The sequence below is a fragment of the Ascaphus truei genome, chromosome 14 (assembly GCF_040206685.1).
Source record: "Ascaphus truei isolate aAscTru1 chromosome 14, aAscTru1.hap1, whole genome shotgun sequence".
Taxonomy (NCBI): Eukaryota; Metazoa; Chordata; class Amphibia; order Anura; family Ascaphidae; genus Ascaphus; species Ascaphus truei.
Window position 1 is genome coordinate 4,053,755 of NC_134496.1, and position 16,045 is coordinate 4,069,799.

General features: G+C 45.1%; 1 protein-coding gene across 2 annotated transcripts in view; it reads left to right on the forward strand.

Annotated features, from left to right (window-relative positions):
• Nucleotides 1-16,045, forward strand: part of ANO7 (anoctamin 7) — a 291,143-nt gene that overhangs the window by 254,149 nt on the left and 20,949 nt on the right. For both annotated transcript variants that reach the window (XM_075569552.1, XM_075569553.1), the window contains one exon: nucleotides 14,712-14,851. In XM_075569552.1, the coding sequence (XP_075425667.1) occupies nucleotides 14,712-14,851 (140 nt within the window). The remainder of the gene's footprint in view (nucleotides 1-14,711; nucleotides 14,852-16,045) is intronic.

A 16,045-nucleotide genomic window follows, 5' to 3' on the forward strand; every position in this document is an offset into this window, starting at 1 on the left:
CAAAACAGTAGGTGAGTATATACAGCACACAGATGGTTAATACATGTCAGATGAATGAGTGCTGTGGAGTCAATCTCCACTCACAATGGTAACTATAGTGTGCAGATGTGGGTGTTTAGGTTTATGCCACAGTATCAGTCGCATGTACTTCTAATAGTAACCAAACAGTCTGGTGTCCCTCCAATTCAATAATAGAGTATACATAAAATATCTCTGACACCATACTGCTCACACAGTACCAGATGGAAATAAATGCTGCACATTTGTGATAGCTCACACCGCAGGGTATCAACACATGTAGTGGCTGGTGTATAATATATACGTATATATTGTGTAGTCAAATCTAAACAATATTAGGTAGCCCACACGTGAATACTGATGCAAATCAATAAATATAGCAAGAAGAAATATGTTCCCCGCAACTGCCTAATACATGGACTGATCTCACCCGATTACTTCCTCCTCCACGACGTCAACGCGATGACGTCATGCCGACGTACGTTTCGCGCGTAGGGGGACCTGCGCTTTCTCAAGGTGGGAGGTACCAGTGCAGGGCAGCGCTGTCCTTATATATGCTGCCACCGAACGGTGGGAGGTGTCTCTGCCTCCCTCTTTAAAGCTGTAGGCTGTTTAACTGAACCGCAATAAAGTGTAAACTGTCCAATGACGGAGAATATTAGTTGGGAAAAGAAATCTGTGTGTTGATTCCAATTGGCCTGCCTATCCATCACTAGATCAATCTGTGTATGTGTAATTTGGCAAGTATGTCATATGTGGGGCTCCTGCTCTCCTCTCTCTGTCGTTACCGAACCCTTCCTATTCCTCCCTCTCTTGCTTTTTCCTCCTTTGAGGCTCACACTGTCCAGATTTTCTCTCCTCTCCCTGTTCATGTGGCGGTCATCTATCGCCCACCTACCTCTACTCATCCCCCTTCTGCCTTTCTCTCTCACTTTGAATCCTGGCTCTCTTTCTTCCTCTCCTCAGACTCCCCTGTTCTTCTCCTTGGGGACTTCAATTGCCACATTGATGACCCCTCTCTCCCTTGGGCTTCCCGCTTTCTTTCTCTAACCTCTTCTTTTGGCCTTCAACAGTGGACTGCAGCCAGCACCCACAAGGATGGCCACTACTTAGACCTGGTTTTCACTAAGAACTTCTCTCTCTCCGATTTCGCCATTTCCCCTTTTCCTCTCTCTGACCATCATCTCATCTCATTCTCTCTATCTCGCTTCTCCCCTTCTCCACCTCCATCTACACCCCGGTTCTGCAGAAACCTGCACTCTATTCACTTACCTGACTTTGAGTCCACTTTACGCTCCTCCCTCTCCTATCTCAGCTCTGCTACAGACCCCGACAACCTGGTCAGGAACTACAACTCTGTCTTGTCCTCCTCTCTTGATCTACATGCCCCACTTTCTCTCTGCCGCACTCGCCCTTCTAACCCTAGACCCTGGCTAAATTCCCACACACGCATGCTGCGTTCCTCCACTCGTTCCTCTGAACGCCTCTGGAGGAAGTCTCACACTCTCGCAGACTTCCTTCACTACAAATGTATGCTATCCTGTTTCAACTCTGCCCTCTCGCAAGCTAAACAAGCCTACTTTTCTGCACTAATCAACATGCACAAGTCTAACCCACGTCGACTGTTCTCTGTCTTTGATACTCTACTCAAACCACCCTCAGCTGCCTCTCCTTCCTCCATCTCCGCTCAGGACTTTGCTGACTATTTTAAGGAAAAGGTGGAATCCATACGTCAGAACATCCCCTCTGTTTCTTCTTCCCATCCTACACCTCTTCCTAACTCTCCTCCTGCCTTCCTTGACTCTTTTTCCACTGTCTCAGAGGAGGATGTGTCGCTGTTGATCGCCATTTCTCCCTCTACCACTTGCCCTCTTGACCCCATTCCCTCCCATCTCCTAAAACCTCTTGCTCCTACTATAATCCCTACGCTCACACAAATTTTTAACTCCTCCCTCTGCTCTGGAACCTTTCCATCCTCCTTCAAACATGCAACAGTCATACCATTACTCAAAAACAGCAAGCTTGACCCTACCTGTCTTTCTAACTATCGACCTGTCTCCCTCCTGCCTTTTGCCTCTAAACTCCTTGAACGTCTTGTATTCTCTCACTTGCTCCATTTTCTCAACACCAATTCTCTCCTAGACCCTCTACAATCTGGCTTCCGCACTGCTCACTCCACGGAAACAGCCCTCACTAAAATAACTGATGATCTCCATGCTGCCAAAGACAGAGGTCATTACACTCTGCTCATATTACTCGACCTCTCTGCAGCATTTGACACCGTGGACCACCCTCTTCTCCTTCACATTCTCCATACTCTTGGTATTCAGAACAAAGCTCTATCCTGGATCTCATCCTACCTCTCCCATCGTACTTTCAGTGTCTCTTCTGCTAACACCTCCTCCTCCTCTATTGATCTCTCTGTGGGGGTACCCCAGGGCTCTGTCCTGGGACCTCTTCTCTTTTCTCTGTACACACTCTCTCTAGGTGACCTAATAACATCTTTTGGGTTTAAATATCACCTCTATGCTGACGACACACAAATATACTTTTCAACACCTGACCTTACACCTGCTATACAGACCAAAGTTTCTAAATGTCTCTCTGCTATATCATCCTGGATGGCCCTCCGTCGCCTTAAACTCAACATGGCAAAAACAGAGCTCCTCATACTACCTCCCAAACCTGGCCCTACTACCTCCTTCCACATTACTGTTGGAACTACGATCATCCACCCAGTAGCTCAAGCACGCTGCCTAGGGGTCACACTCGACTCCTCTCTCACATTCGCCCCTCACATTCAAAACATTTCTAAAACTTGTCGCTTTTTCCTCCGCAATATAACAAAGATACGCCCTTTCCTCTGTTGCTCGACTGCTAAAACTCTGACTCAGGCCCTCATTCTCTCCCGTCTTGATTACTGTAACCTCCTGCTGTCCGGCCTTCCTGCCTCTCACCTGTCTCCCCTACAATCTATCCTAAATGCTGCTGCCAGAATCACTCTACTCTTTCCTAGATCTGTCTCAGCATCTCCCCTCCTGAAATCCCTCTCCTGGCTTCCAACCAAATCCCGCATCTCACACTCCATTCTTCTCCTCACTTTTAAAGCTTTACACACTTCTGCCCCTCCTTACATCTCAGCCCTAATTTCTCGCTATGCACCATCCCGACTCTTGCGTTCTGCTCAAGGATGTCTTCTTTCTACCCCCTTTTTATCTAAAGCCCTCTCCCGCCTTAAACCTTTTTCACTGACTGCCCCACATCTCTGGAATGCCCTTCCCCTCAGTACCCGACTAGCCCCCTCTCTATCCACCTTTAAGACCCACCTTAAGACACACTTGCTTAAAGAAGCATATGAATAGCACTGTGGATATTCTGAACACATGATACATAAAGCTTGGCCCCCTGCAGACGCACTTACCAGAACTCCCTCCTCCTGTCTCTGTACGTTCTCCCTACCTACCAATTAGATTGTAAGCTCCTCAGGGCAGGGACTCCTCTTCCTTAATGTTATGTTTGTCTAAAGCACTTATTCCCATGATCTGTTATTTATATTATCTGTTATTTATTCGATTACCACATGTATTACTACTGTGAAGCGTAATGTACATTAATGGCGCTATATAAATAAAGACATACAATACAATACAATACAAGTATGTGTGTACTGGTGTATTCACATGAATATTGCCCACACTAATGGCGTGCATGTGAATCGAAAAACTCCACGTATAAGGGTAATTCTACTCATATTGTTGTGACCTGGATCCACACTTGTGGTTACAACGCCCTAATTCTGTGCGTGTAAGATCTTATTATACCAGAGAACCTACGTATACTTAATGATATATACAGTGCATACCATTGCTGGTAAGTACGCATGTAAACCTGGTACATGCAAATACACATAGGTTTGATAATTAGGGATCTATAGCACCTTATCAAAGCAGGATGTATAAGCTCACCTATATTCTGTACCGTGGAGCCTATATGTAATTTCAAGCAAGGGTATTAATTCTACGCTATGTTAAGTTATACTAATAGATGAGAAGCTGATACTATTTCTCTATAGGATCCAGGCAATAATATATTGCTGCTACAACATCAGATATACGTCCCTGTATTATATTAATTCACAGTTCATGTAGATTGTGGTCCTGTATTGAATTAGGTCCCATATATACCTCTTCCACACAGCGGTGCTCAGACCAATAACTCCACATAGGAGAATGCATATAGTGTGAATATCTCCACAAATATGTCTATTGTATTAGTGTAGGAGTGTCCTGACCTATGTTGTCGGCCCGAGGGTCAAAACGGACACCTAGTTTAAGCTATATACCATAAACCCCCCCACAAAATTGTGTGATGCAGATGTTCATAGCAAATGTATTGGTCAGTATCTGTGGGTGTAGGATTGTAGATAGCCAAAATATTGTCCGCCCAAAAGGTCAATACGGACAGAACTTTAAGCTGTATCCCAGTTAACCCTCACGAACATGTAGGTCTTCCAATCATAGGAATAGCATGGTGCTTTAAATGAAAGAGGTATATATGTAGCCCTCATTCAGGCCTATAGGGCTGAGTGTTCTCAATGTGTAGATCCACTTGCATTCTGTCTGCAAGAGGACCTTGTTCCAGTCACCCTTACGTTGACCCCAAGGGATGTGTTCGATACCAATGAACACTAGTTTGTCACTGTTCCCATCATGTTCAATTGTCACGTGTCGTGCAAGTGGGGTGTCTTTCGAATTTCTTATGGATCCCAGGTGTTCAAGTATTCTGTGAAATGTCTGAAGGTTTTACCTACATACAGTTTTCCGCAGGAACATATGATTAGGTAAATTACCCCCTCTGTAGTGCAGTTAATGTATTCTTTAATCTTGAATACCCGCTTCTTACTGGAATCTGAAAACTCGGTAGTCTTAGGCACAAATTTGCATGCTTTGCACCTCCCGCAGGGGTATGATCCTTTCGGTTTTTGGTCTAGCCAGGTACTCCTCAGTTTAGTCTGAAAATGACTTCTCACAAGGATGTCTTTTAGATTTCGAATTCTCCTACTAGTGAGCTTGGGGTTTGCTGATAATACCCCCTTCAGGTCATCGTCATCTAAGAGGATGTGCCAGTGTTTGTTTAGGATACGGTAGATCGAGCCCCATTGGTCACTAAAAGTTCCAATGAATCGTATGGGTTTGTATCCCTCCCCTAGATTACTACGGTTAGTAGTGGCTAGAAGCTGCGTTCTCGGTGTGTGCAGTGCCCGGTTGTATGCTTTAATCAAGCTACCCTTAGGATGTCCTCTGTCCAGGAATCTGTCTGTAAGTAGCTTTGCCTGCTCCTTGTACTCAGGAAGAGTCGAGCAGTTACGCCGAACCCGTAAATATTGGCCTATGGGGATGGCGTTTATAACATGTCTCGGATGTTGACTCTCTGCTCTAAGTAGGCTGTTCGTTGCCGTGCTCTTCCTGTAGATCGTAGTCTCTAGTTTACCTGTTTCATCCTTGAGAATAGTGATGTCCAGGAAGTCTATGCTTGCTGGACTCGAGAAAGTTGTGAGTTTCAGATTGTTGTTGTTCGTATTTAATACATTTACAAACTCAGCTAGAAGGTCCACCGTCCCTGTCCATAATAGAAAAATATCGTCTATGAACCTTACCCACAGATCAATAAAGATGGTATAAGCTTCCAGGGCCTCGCTGAAGACCACCGTTTCCTCCCACCAGCCTAGATAGAGATTGGCATAGGTGGGGGCACACGTGGTCCCCATAGCGGTGCCCTGGATTTGATGATAGTACTTATTATTGAATACAAAATAATTCTTTGTGAGGGTAAGGTTCAAGAGCTGTAAGATAAAGTCATTGTGTTCAAATAGATCTTGGCCTCTTGATCGTAGAAAGTGGCCAACGGCTTTCATGCCGACTGTGTGTGGAATGCTGGTGTACAGTCCCTCAACATCGAGGCTTACCAGAAGCGTGTTTGGGCTGGTAGTAATGCCCTCCAGTTTGAGTAACACGTCCTTGGTATCGCGAAGATACGATGGTAGGGAACTAACAAATGGACGTAGCAATGTATCCACATAGGTACTGGCATTAGATGTCAAGTTGCCAATGCAAGACACTATTGGTCTCCCTGGGGGTGGTATCTTTCCCTTGTGTAACTTCGGGAGATGGTAAAATGTGGCAACCTTAGGGTTTTTGATATATAAGTACTCAAATTCTTTATTTGTGATAATTTTGTTCGTTTTCCCTGTCTCTAGGATAGAAAGTAGTTCTTTTTGGAAACTAGATGTAGGGTCACTGTCAAGTACAAGGTAACAGGTTCTATCAGACAGCAGTCTCAGGCATTCCTTTAGATAGGCTGTCTTGTCTAGAACCACCACATTTCCACCCTTGTCGGATGGCTTGATCACTAAATTATCATCTTGGCTTAATTCTTTTAGTGCATTGTGTTCTTCTCTACTCAGGTTGTACTTACTAGTCCTATTGTTCAATTTCTCTAGATCGTGTGTGACTAGTTCGGTAAACACTTTAACTTGTGCACTAACCTCCTGTGGTGGAGTAAATGTGGATTTTGCCCTGAACTGTGTAAACGGACCTTCCCCTAGAGGTCTGTCACTATCTATTAAAAATTCCTCCAGATTGGCCAGATTATCTAGATCCGTGGCACTCAGATTGTCAAAGTTAATGCTGCTAGACTCCTTTTCTTATGTTTCATGAAAAATTTCTGGAGGAGGAGTTTCCTAGAGAAGAGGTTTAGATCTTTTACAATTTCAAACAGGTTCATTTTACTTGTTGGGCAAAAGGATAAGCCCTTCGCTAGAACCTGCAAATGATGAGTGTTCAGACTCTTGGAGGATAAGTTTATGACCTGTAATTTGGTTGCTTTTTCTTTTTGTTCCTGCCGAATCTCTGGTTGCCGGGCCCTTTGTACCCCCATACCTTTCTGTCCCTCAGATAATCGTCCTGATCCCCTCCTAGTTTTCCTCCTGGCATGTCGCTTCGGTAGGAGGGCCCCTCCAAGTCTAAAAAATTCCCTGTATTGCTAGAGGCTACAGGCGCAGAGGTAGTTTGTTTAGGGTCACTGCTTTTTTCTTGATCTAAATCACTAGTGGAGCCTTCCCACTCAGTAGAGGAATTAAGAGGTGTGGGATGCCGTGTAGTTTTGTTCTTTTTAAATATTTTGTACTTGAAAATCCTATTTTCCTCAAAATCTACTTTATCGCGCAAGTACTTACGCTGTTTTCTCTCTTTTAGATCTGCAATGAATTTATCGACCTGTGATTTTAATTTAGACTCATATTTATCGAAATTATTAGTCTCTCGCCATGTCTCAATTTCAGGTGTGCGTTTTTTAATTTCAGCTTCGATGGTATCAAACCTCTTGGTTTCATATGTAACTAGGAGTTGCATCAGATCAGCCGAACACTTCAGTAGTATTTTTTCCCGTTGGGATAGAAATGATTCATCGCTGATCTGATGTGATGGTGCGAGGTTGGGTCGTAAGCCCCTTGGAACTATATTTAGTCTTAAATAGTTCTCAAGGCTGGCTGTCTCCCACCATATCTTAGCTCGCGTGCAATAGAGTCGTTCTAGATCATTAAAGAATCTGTTTATGTTCTTATGGGGTATGTCTGGGGGTATTGGTTCTGTACTGGAAAACAGATTTAAAGCTTTAGTTTGCCATAATCCAATATCTTGTTGTATGGATAGGAAGCCTGTCATGCTGGCCAATTGGTCGCCAATATTCCGATAAACTTAACTTTAGTCACAGAGATAAATTGACCCTAATGGGTCTTTAGGCAAGATATTCAGACTCAATGGAAAACACACATTTAGTGCCTGGTTAATACTCTAATCCCATAGTTAGGGAGCTGGTAGAATCAAGAAGGATACTGCAATGTCCACAAACAGTTATGTATACATAACTTGTGATCTACCGCTCACCCTGATATAATGTATATAGTAGTGTTTTAAAGTATAGATATACTTATATTGCCTGCCGGAGCAAGGAGGATAGGGTTAAGAAACAAAGACATACAGAGGAGGCATAGAGTCCTCCCCAAAGATCCTCAATAGCTGCACAAAAGGCTAGGATAGAATAACAAGGTTTAAAAAAAATGAACCTGTTTGAAATTGTAAAAGATCTAAACCTCTTCTCTAGGAAAATCCTCCTCCAGAAAATTTTCATGCAACATAAGAAAAGGAGTCTAGCAAGCATTAACTTTGACAATCTGAGTGCCACGGATCTAGATAATCTGGCCAATCTGGAGGAACTTTTAATAGATAGTGACAGACCTCTAGGGGAAGGTCCGTTTACACAGTTCAGGGCAAAATCCACATTTACTCCACCACAGGAGGTTAGTGCACAAGAGAACAAAAAATACTGGGGTTGAGGCCCCAATCAACCAGGGCTCCAGAGCTTTTAACCCACTGTTTTAAACATAATAAAAATCTTTCTGCTTAAGAGACCAGGTCACGTGATGTTATAAATGCATGCTTGAGGCTATGTATATTAACCCCTAGATGGCAAACGGTCTAGCAGTAGCATAGAGAGTTGTAAGGGGAAGTCTTGAAACCCCTCCAGACCTCTCTGTCACCCTGAGCTATAAAGACCCTGAATGCCTGGGGCAGCTCTCATGCGGCAGCAATATGGTACTCACGTATATACACGATAAACACTGGCTCTGTGTGCTCCTTTGCTGATATGGACAGTAGAACAGACACCTATACCGACAGGGAGAGGCAGATCAGCAGGCACCACGATGAAGGAAGAAAGTTTCTGAGGCTGGACTGTGCTGCATACAAAAACCTTTATTGAGAAATGGTTAAAAAGAGGAGGGAAGACATATCCCTGCACCTCTAACGCGTTTCACCCAGCAATTAGGCTTTTTCAAAGTGATACCATCGAAGCTGAAATTAAAAAACGCACACCTGAAATTGAGACATGGCGAGAGACTAATAATTTCGATAAATATGAGTCTAAATTAAAATCACAGGTCGATAGGTTCATTGCAGATCTAAAAGAGAGAAAACAGCGTAAGTACTTGCGCGATAAAGTAGATTTTGAGGAAAATAGGATTTTCAAGTACAAAATATTTAAAAAGAACAAAACTACACGGCATCCCACACCTCTTAATTCCTCTACTGAGTGGGAAGGCTCCACTAGTGATTTAGATCAAGAAAAAAGCAGTGACCCTAAACAAACTACCTCTGCGCCTGTAGCCTCTAGCAATACAGGGAATTTTTTAGACTTGGAGGGGCCCTCCTACCGAAGCGACATGCCAGGAGGAAAACTAGGAGGGGATCAGGATGATTATCTGAGGGACAGAAAGGTATGGGGGTACAAAGGGCCCGGCAACCAGAGATTCGGCAGGAACAAAAAGAAAAAGCAACCAAATTACAGGTCATAAATTTATCCTCCAAGAGTCTGAACACTCATCATTGGCAGGTTCTAGCGAAGGGCTTATCCTTTTGCCCAACAAGTAAAATGAACCTGTTTGAAATTGTAAAAGATCTAAACCTCTTCTCTAGGAAACTCCTCCTCCAGAAATTTTTCATGAAACATAAGAAAAGGAGTCTAGCAGCATTAACTTTGACAATCTGAGTGCCACGGATCTAGATAATCTGGCCAATCTGGAGGAATTTTTAATAGATAGTGACAGACCTCTAGGGGAAGGTCCGTTTACACAGTTCAGGGCAAAATCCACATTTACTCCACCACAGGAGGTTAGTGCACAAGTTAAAGTGTTTACCGAACTAGTCACACACGATCTAGAGAAATTGAACAATAGGACTAGTAAGTACAACCTGAGTAGAGAAGAACACAATGCACTAAAAGAATTAAGCCAAGATGATAATTTAGTGATCAAGCCATCCGACAAGGGTGGAAATGTGGTGGTTCTAGACAAGACAGCCTATCTAAAGGAATGCCTGAGACTGCTGTCTGATAGAACCTGTTACCTTGTACTTGACAGTGACCCTACATCTAGTTTCCAAAAAGAACTACTTTCTATCCTAGAGACAGGGAAAATGAACAAAATTATCACAAATAAAGAATTTGAGTACTTATATATCAAAAACCCTAAGGTTGCCACATTTTACCATCTCCCGAAGTTACACAAGGGAAAGATACCACCCCCAGGGAGACCAATAGTGTCTGTGGATACATTGCTACGTCCATTTGTTAGTTCCCTACCATCGTATCTTCGCGATACCAAGAACGTGTTACTCAAACTGGAGGGCATTACTACCAGGCCAAACACGCTTCTGGTAAGCCTCGATGTTGAGGGACTGTACACCAGCATTCCACACACGGTCAGCATGAAAGCCGTTGGCCACTTTCTACGATCAAGAGGCCAAGATCTATTTGAACACAATGACTTTATCTTACAGCTCTTGAACCTTACCCTCACAAAGAATTATTTTGTATTCAATAATAAGTACTATCATCAAATCCAGGGCACCGCTATGGGGACCACGTGTGCCCCCACCTATGCCAATCTCTATCTAGGCTGGTGGGAGGAAACGGTGGTCTTCAGCGAGGCCCTGGAAGCTTATACCATCTTTATTGATCTGTGGGTAAGGTTCATAGACGATATTTTTCTATTATGGACAGGGACGGTGGACCTTCTAGCTGAGTTTGTAAATGTATTAAATACGAACAACAACAATCTGAAACTCACAACTGTCTCGAGTCCAGCAAGCATAGACTTCCAGGACATCACTATTCTCAAGGATGAAACAGGTAAACTAGAGACTACGATCTACAGGAAGAGCACGGCAACGAACAGCCTACTTAGAGCAGAGAGTCAACATCCGAGACATGTTATAAACGCCATCCCCATAGGCCAATATTTACGGGTTCGGCGTAACTGCTCGACTCTTCCTGAGTACAAGGAGCAGGCCAAGCTACTTACAGACAGATTCCTGGACAGAGGACATCCTAAGGGTAGCTTGATTAAAGCATACAACCGGGCACTGCACACACCGAGAACGCAGCTTCTAGCCACTACTAACCGTAGTAATCTAGGGGAGGGATACAAACCCATACGATTCATTGGAACTTTTAGTGACCAATGGGGCTCGATCTACCGTATCCTAAACAAACACTGGCACATCCTCTTAGATGACGATGACCTGAAGGGGGTATTATCAGCAAACCCCAAGCTCACTAGTAGGAGAAGTCGAAATCTAAAAGACATCCTAGTGAGAAGTCATTTTCAGACTAAACTGAGTACCTGGCTAGACCAAAAACCGAAAGGATCATACCCCTGCGGGAGGTGCAAAGCATGCAAATTTGTGCCTAAGACTACCGAGTTTTCAGATTCCAGTAAGAAGCGGGTATTCAAGATTAAAGAATACATTAACTGCACTACAGAGGGGGTAATTTACCTAATCATGTGTTCCTGCGGAAAACTGTATGTAGGTAAAACCTTCAGACATTTCAAAACCAGAATACTTGAACACCTGGGATCCATAAGAAATTCGAAAGACACCCCACTTGCACGACACGTGACAATTGAACATGATGGGAACAGTGACAAACTAGTGTTCATTGGTATCGAACACATCCCTTGGGGTCAACGTAAGGGTGACTGGAACAAGGTCCTCTTGCAGACAGAATGCAAGTGGATCTACACATTGAGAACACTCAGCCCTATAGGCCTGAATGAGGGCTACATATATACCTCTTTCATTTAAAGCACCATGCTATTCCTATGATTGGAAGACCTACATGTTCGTGAGGGTTAACTGGGATACAGCTTAAAGTTCTGTCCGTATTGACCTTTTGGGCGGACAATATTTTGGCTATCTACAATCCTATACCCACAGATACTGACCAATACATTTGCTATGAACATCTGCATCACACAATTTTGTGGGGGGTTTATGGTATATAGCTTAAACTAGGTGTCCGTTTTGACCCTCGGGGCGGACAACATAGGTCAGGACACTCCTACACTAATACAATAGACATATTTGTGGAGATATTCACACTATATGCATTCTCCTATGTGGAGTTATTGGTCTGAGCACCGCTGTGTGGAAGAGGTATATATGGGACCTAATTCAATACAGGACCACAATCTACATGAACTGTGAATTAATATAATACAGGGACGTATATCTGATGTTGTAGCAGCAATATATTATTGCCTGGATCCTATAGAGAAATAGTATCAGCTTCTCATGTATTAGTATAACTTAACATAGCGTAGAATTAATACCCTTGCTTGAAATTACATATAGGCTCCACGGTACAGAATATAGGTGAGCTAATACATCCTGCTTTGATAAGGTGCTATAGATCCCTAATTATCAAACCTATGTGTATTTGCATGTACCAGGTTTACATGCGTACTTACCAGCAATGGTATACACTGTATATATCATTAAGTATACGTAGGTTCTCTGGTATAATAACATCTTACACGCACAGAATTAGGGCGTTATACGTGGAGTTTTTCGATTCACATGCACGCCATTAGTGTGGACAATATTCATGTGAATACACCAGTACACACATACTTGCCAAATTACACATACACAGATTGATCTAGTGATGGATAGGCAGGCCAATTGGAATCAACACACAGATTTCTTTTCCCAACTAATATTCTCCGTCATTGGACAGTTTACACTTTATTGCGGTTCAGTTAAACAGCCTACAGCTTTAAAGAGGGAGGCAGAGACACCTCCCACTGTTCGGTGGCAGCATATATAAGGACAGCGCTGCCCTGCACTGGTACCTCCCACCTTGAGAAAGCGCAGGTCCCCCTACGCGCGAAACGTACGTCGGCATGACGTCATCGTGTTGACGTCGTGGAGGAGGAAGTAATCGGGTGAGATCAGTCCATGTATTAGGCAGTTGCGGGGAACATATTTCTTCTTGCTATATTTATTGATTTGCATCAGTATTCACGTGTGGGCTACCTAATATTGTTTAGATTTGACTACACAATATATACGTATATATTATACACCAGCCACTACATGTGTTGATACCCCGCGGTGTGAGCTATCACAAATATGCAGCATTTATTTCCATCTGGTACTGTGTGAGCAGTATGGTGTCAGAGATATTTTATGTATACTCTATTATTGAATTGGAGGGACACCAGACTGTTTGGTTACTATTAGAAGTACATGCGACTGATACTGTGGCATAAACCTAAACACCCACATCTGCACACTATAGTTACCATTGTGAGTGGAGATTGACTCCACAGCACTCATTCATCTGACATGTATTAACCATCTGTGTGCTGTATATACTCACCTACTGTTTTGATGGTAACCTATCCTGACTGCCACAACTGCGACTGTGCCCGTTACGTTCACATTTTAATTGGTTTTAGTTAGTTTAGAGCGAGCGCTTCATGTTGTTTGTCCTTGATATATTAATAAAATATTTGTTATTTTTGCCAATTGGCGTTTTAGTGGTAATTGTCCACTCACAGTGATGAGAGCAATTACTTACCTGTACTGAATGGTTGACTGAACCACATATATATATATTTGGTATTTAAACCTTGTTATTCTATCCTAGCCTTGTGTGCAGCTATTGAGGATCTTTGGGGAGGACTCTATGCCTCCTCTGTATGTCTCTGTTTGTTAACCCTATCCTCCTTGCTCCGGCAGGCAATATAAGTATATCTATACTTTAAAACACTACTATATACATTATATCAGGGTGAGCGGTGTATACATAAAAATATATCCAACCTTTTTTTTTAACAAACATACAGGCATACCCCGCTTTAAGTACACTCACTTTAAGTACACCCGCGAGTAAGGACATATCGCCCAATAGGCAAATGGCAGCTCACGCATGCGCCTGTTAGAACATCCTTAACAGCAATACCGGCTCCCTACCTGTACCGAAGCTGTGCGCAAGCGGGGATACTATAGAGCCTGTTACACATGTGTAATTTACATTAGTTATGCACGTATATGACGATTGCAGTACAGTACATGCATAGATAAGTGGGAAAAAGGGAGTGCTTCACTTTAAGTACATTTTCGCTTTACATACATGCTCCGATCCCATTGCGTATGTTAATGCGGGGTATGCCTGTATTGTATCTGCCATCACAATCTCCATGGGTAATGAATTCCACATTTTAACTGCTCTTACTGTAAAGAACCCTTTCCTTTGTTGCTGGTGAAATCTCCTTTCCTCCAACCTTAAGGGATGACCCCGAGTCCTTTGTACTGCCCGTGGGATGAATAGTTATTTTGAAAGCTCCTTGTATTGTCCCCGGATATTATTGTATATAGTTATCATATCCCCTCTTAGACGCCTCTTTTCTAATGTAATGCAAAGAACGAGAATCTCACCCAATTAGGATTTATCAAACGTTGAACTCGATGGACATCTGTCTTTCTTCAACCTCATCTAATACAGTATGGTACCCCGTCACGTTCTGCCAGGGCCCTATACAGTAATGTAGGGTCTAATCTAAGAGTGCCCAATGCCAGTCCTCAATACCACCCCAATAGGTCAGGTTTTCAAGATATCCCTGCTTCAGCACAGGTGGCTCAGCTGAAGCCACCTGTGCTGAAGCAGGGATATCATGGAAACCTGACCTGCTGGTATGTCTTCAGTGGAGTGGAGCACCCCTGGTCTAATCAGCGCAGAGAGCGGGAAGGGACATGACATTGCTGACCTGCACTCGCTCTGGCTGCTTTTAGGCATTCCTAGTGGCTTTCACGTCGGACTTTCTGCCTCGCACATATTACCAGTACTTCGTTAATGGAGATTTGACGGGATACATCAATTTTACGCTGGCAAAGTCTCCTGCGCATTACACGGAGAACCACACGCTCTGCAGGTGAGTCCTTCCCTGCAAATCTAATGCTCACTACTGAGACACCTACCTCAAAATCTAACCCTATATTAAGTACATACCAGGGCCACCTACCGCCAACCCCCGCATGCCCACCAGGGCCGCCTACCGCCAACCCCCGCATGCCCACCAGGGACGCCTACCGCCAACCCCCGCATACCCACCAGGGACGCCTACCGCCAACCCCCGCATACTCACCAGGGCCGCCTACCGCCAACCCCCGCATACTCACCAGGGCCGCCTACCGCCAACCCCCGCATACCAACCAGGGCCGCCTACCGCCAACCCCCGCATGCCCACCAGGGACGCCTACCGCCAACCCCCGCATACTCACCAGGGCCGCCTACCGCCAACCCCCGCATGCCCACCAGGGACGCCTACCGCCAACCCCCGCACACCCACCAGGGACGCCTACCGCCAACCCCCGCATACGCACCAGGGCCGCCTACCGCCAACCCCCGCATACTCACCAGGGCCGCCTACCGCCAACCCCCGCATACCCACCAGGGATGCCTACCACCAACCCCCGCATACCCACCAGGGACGCCTACCGCCAACCCCCGCATACCCCCCAGGGACGCCTACCGCCAACCTCCGCAAACCCATCAGGGACGCCTACCGCCAACCCCCGCATACACACCAGGGCCGCCTACCGCCAACCCCCGCATACCCACCAGGGCCGCCTACCACCAACCCCCGCATACCCCCCAGGGACGCCTACCACCAACCCCCGCATACCCCCCAGGGATGCCTACCGCCAACCCCCGCATACCCACCAGGACGCCTACCGCCAACCCCCGCATGCCACCAGGGACTCCTACCGCCAACCCCCGCATGCCACCAAAGACTCCTACCGCCAACCCCCGCATACATTCATGGTCACCTACCGCCAACCCCTGCATACATTCAGGGACACCTACCGCCAACCCCCGCATACCCACCAGGGACGCCTACCGCCAACCCCCGCATACCCACCAACTACGCCTACCGCCAAACCCCGCATACCCACCATGGACGCTTAACGCAACCCCCGCATACCCACTAGGGACGCCTACCGCCAACCCCCGCATACCCACCAGAAACTCCTACCGCCAACCCCCGCATACCCACCAGGGACGCCTACCGCCAACCCCCGCATACATTCAGGGACACCTACCGCCAACCCCCACATACCCACCA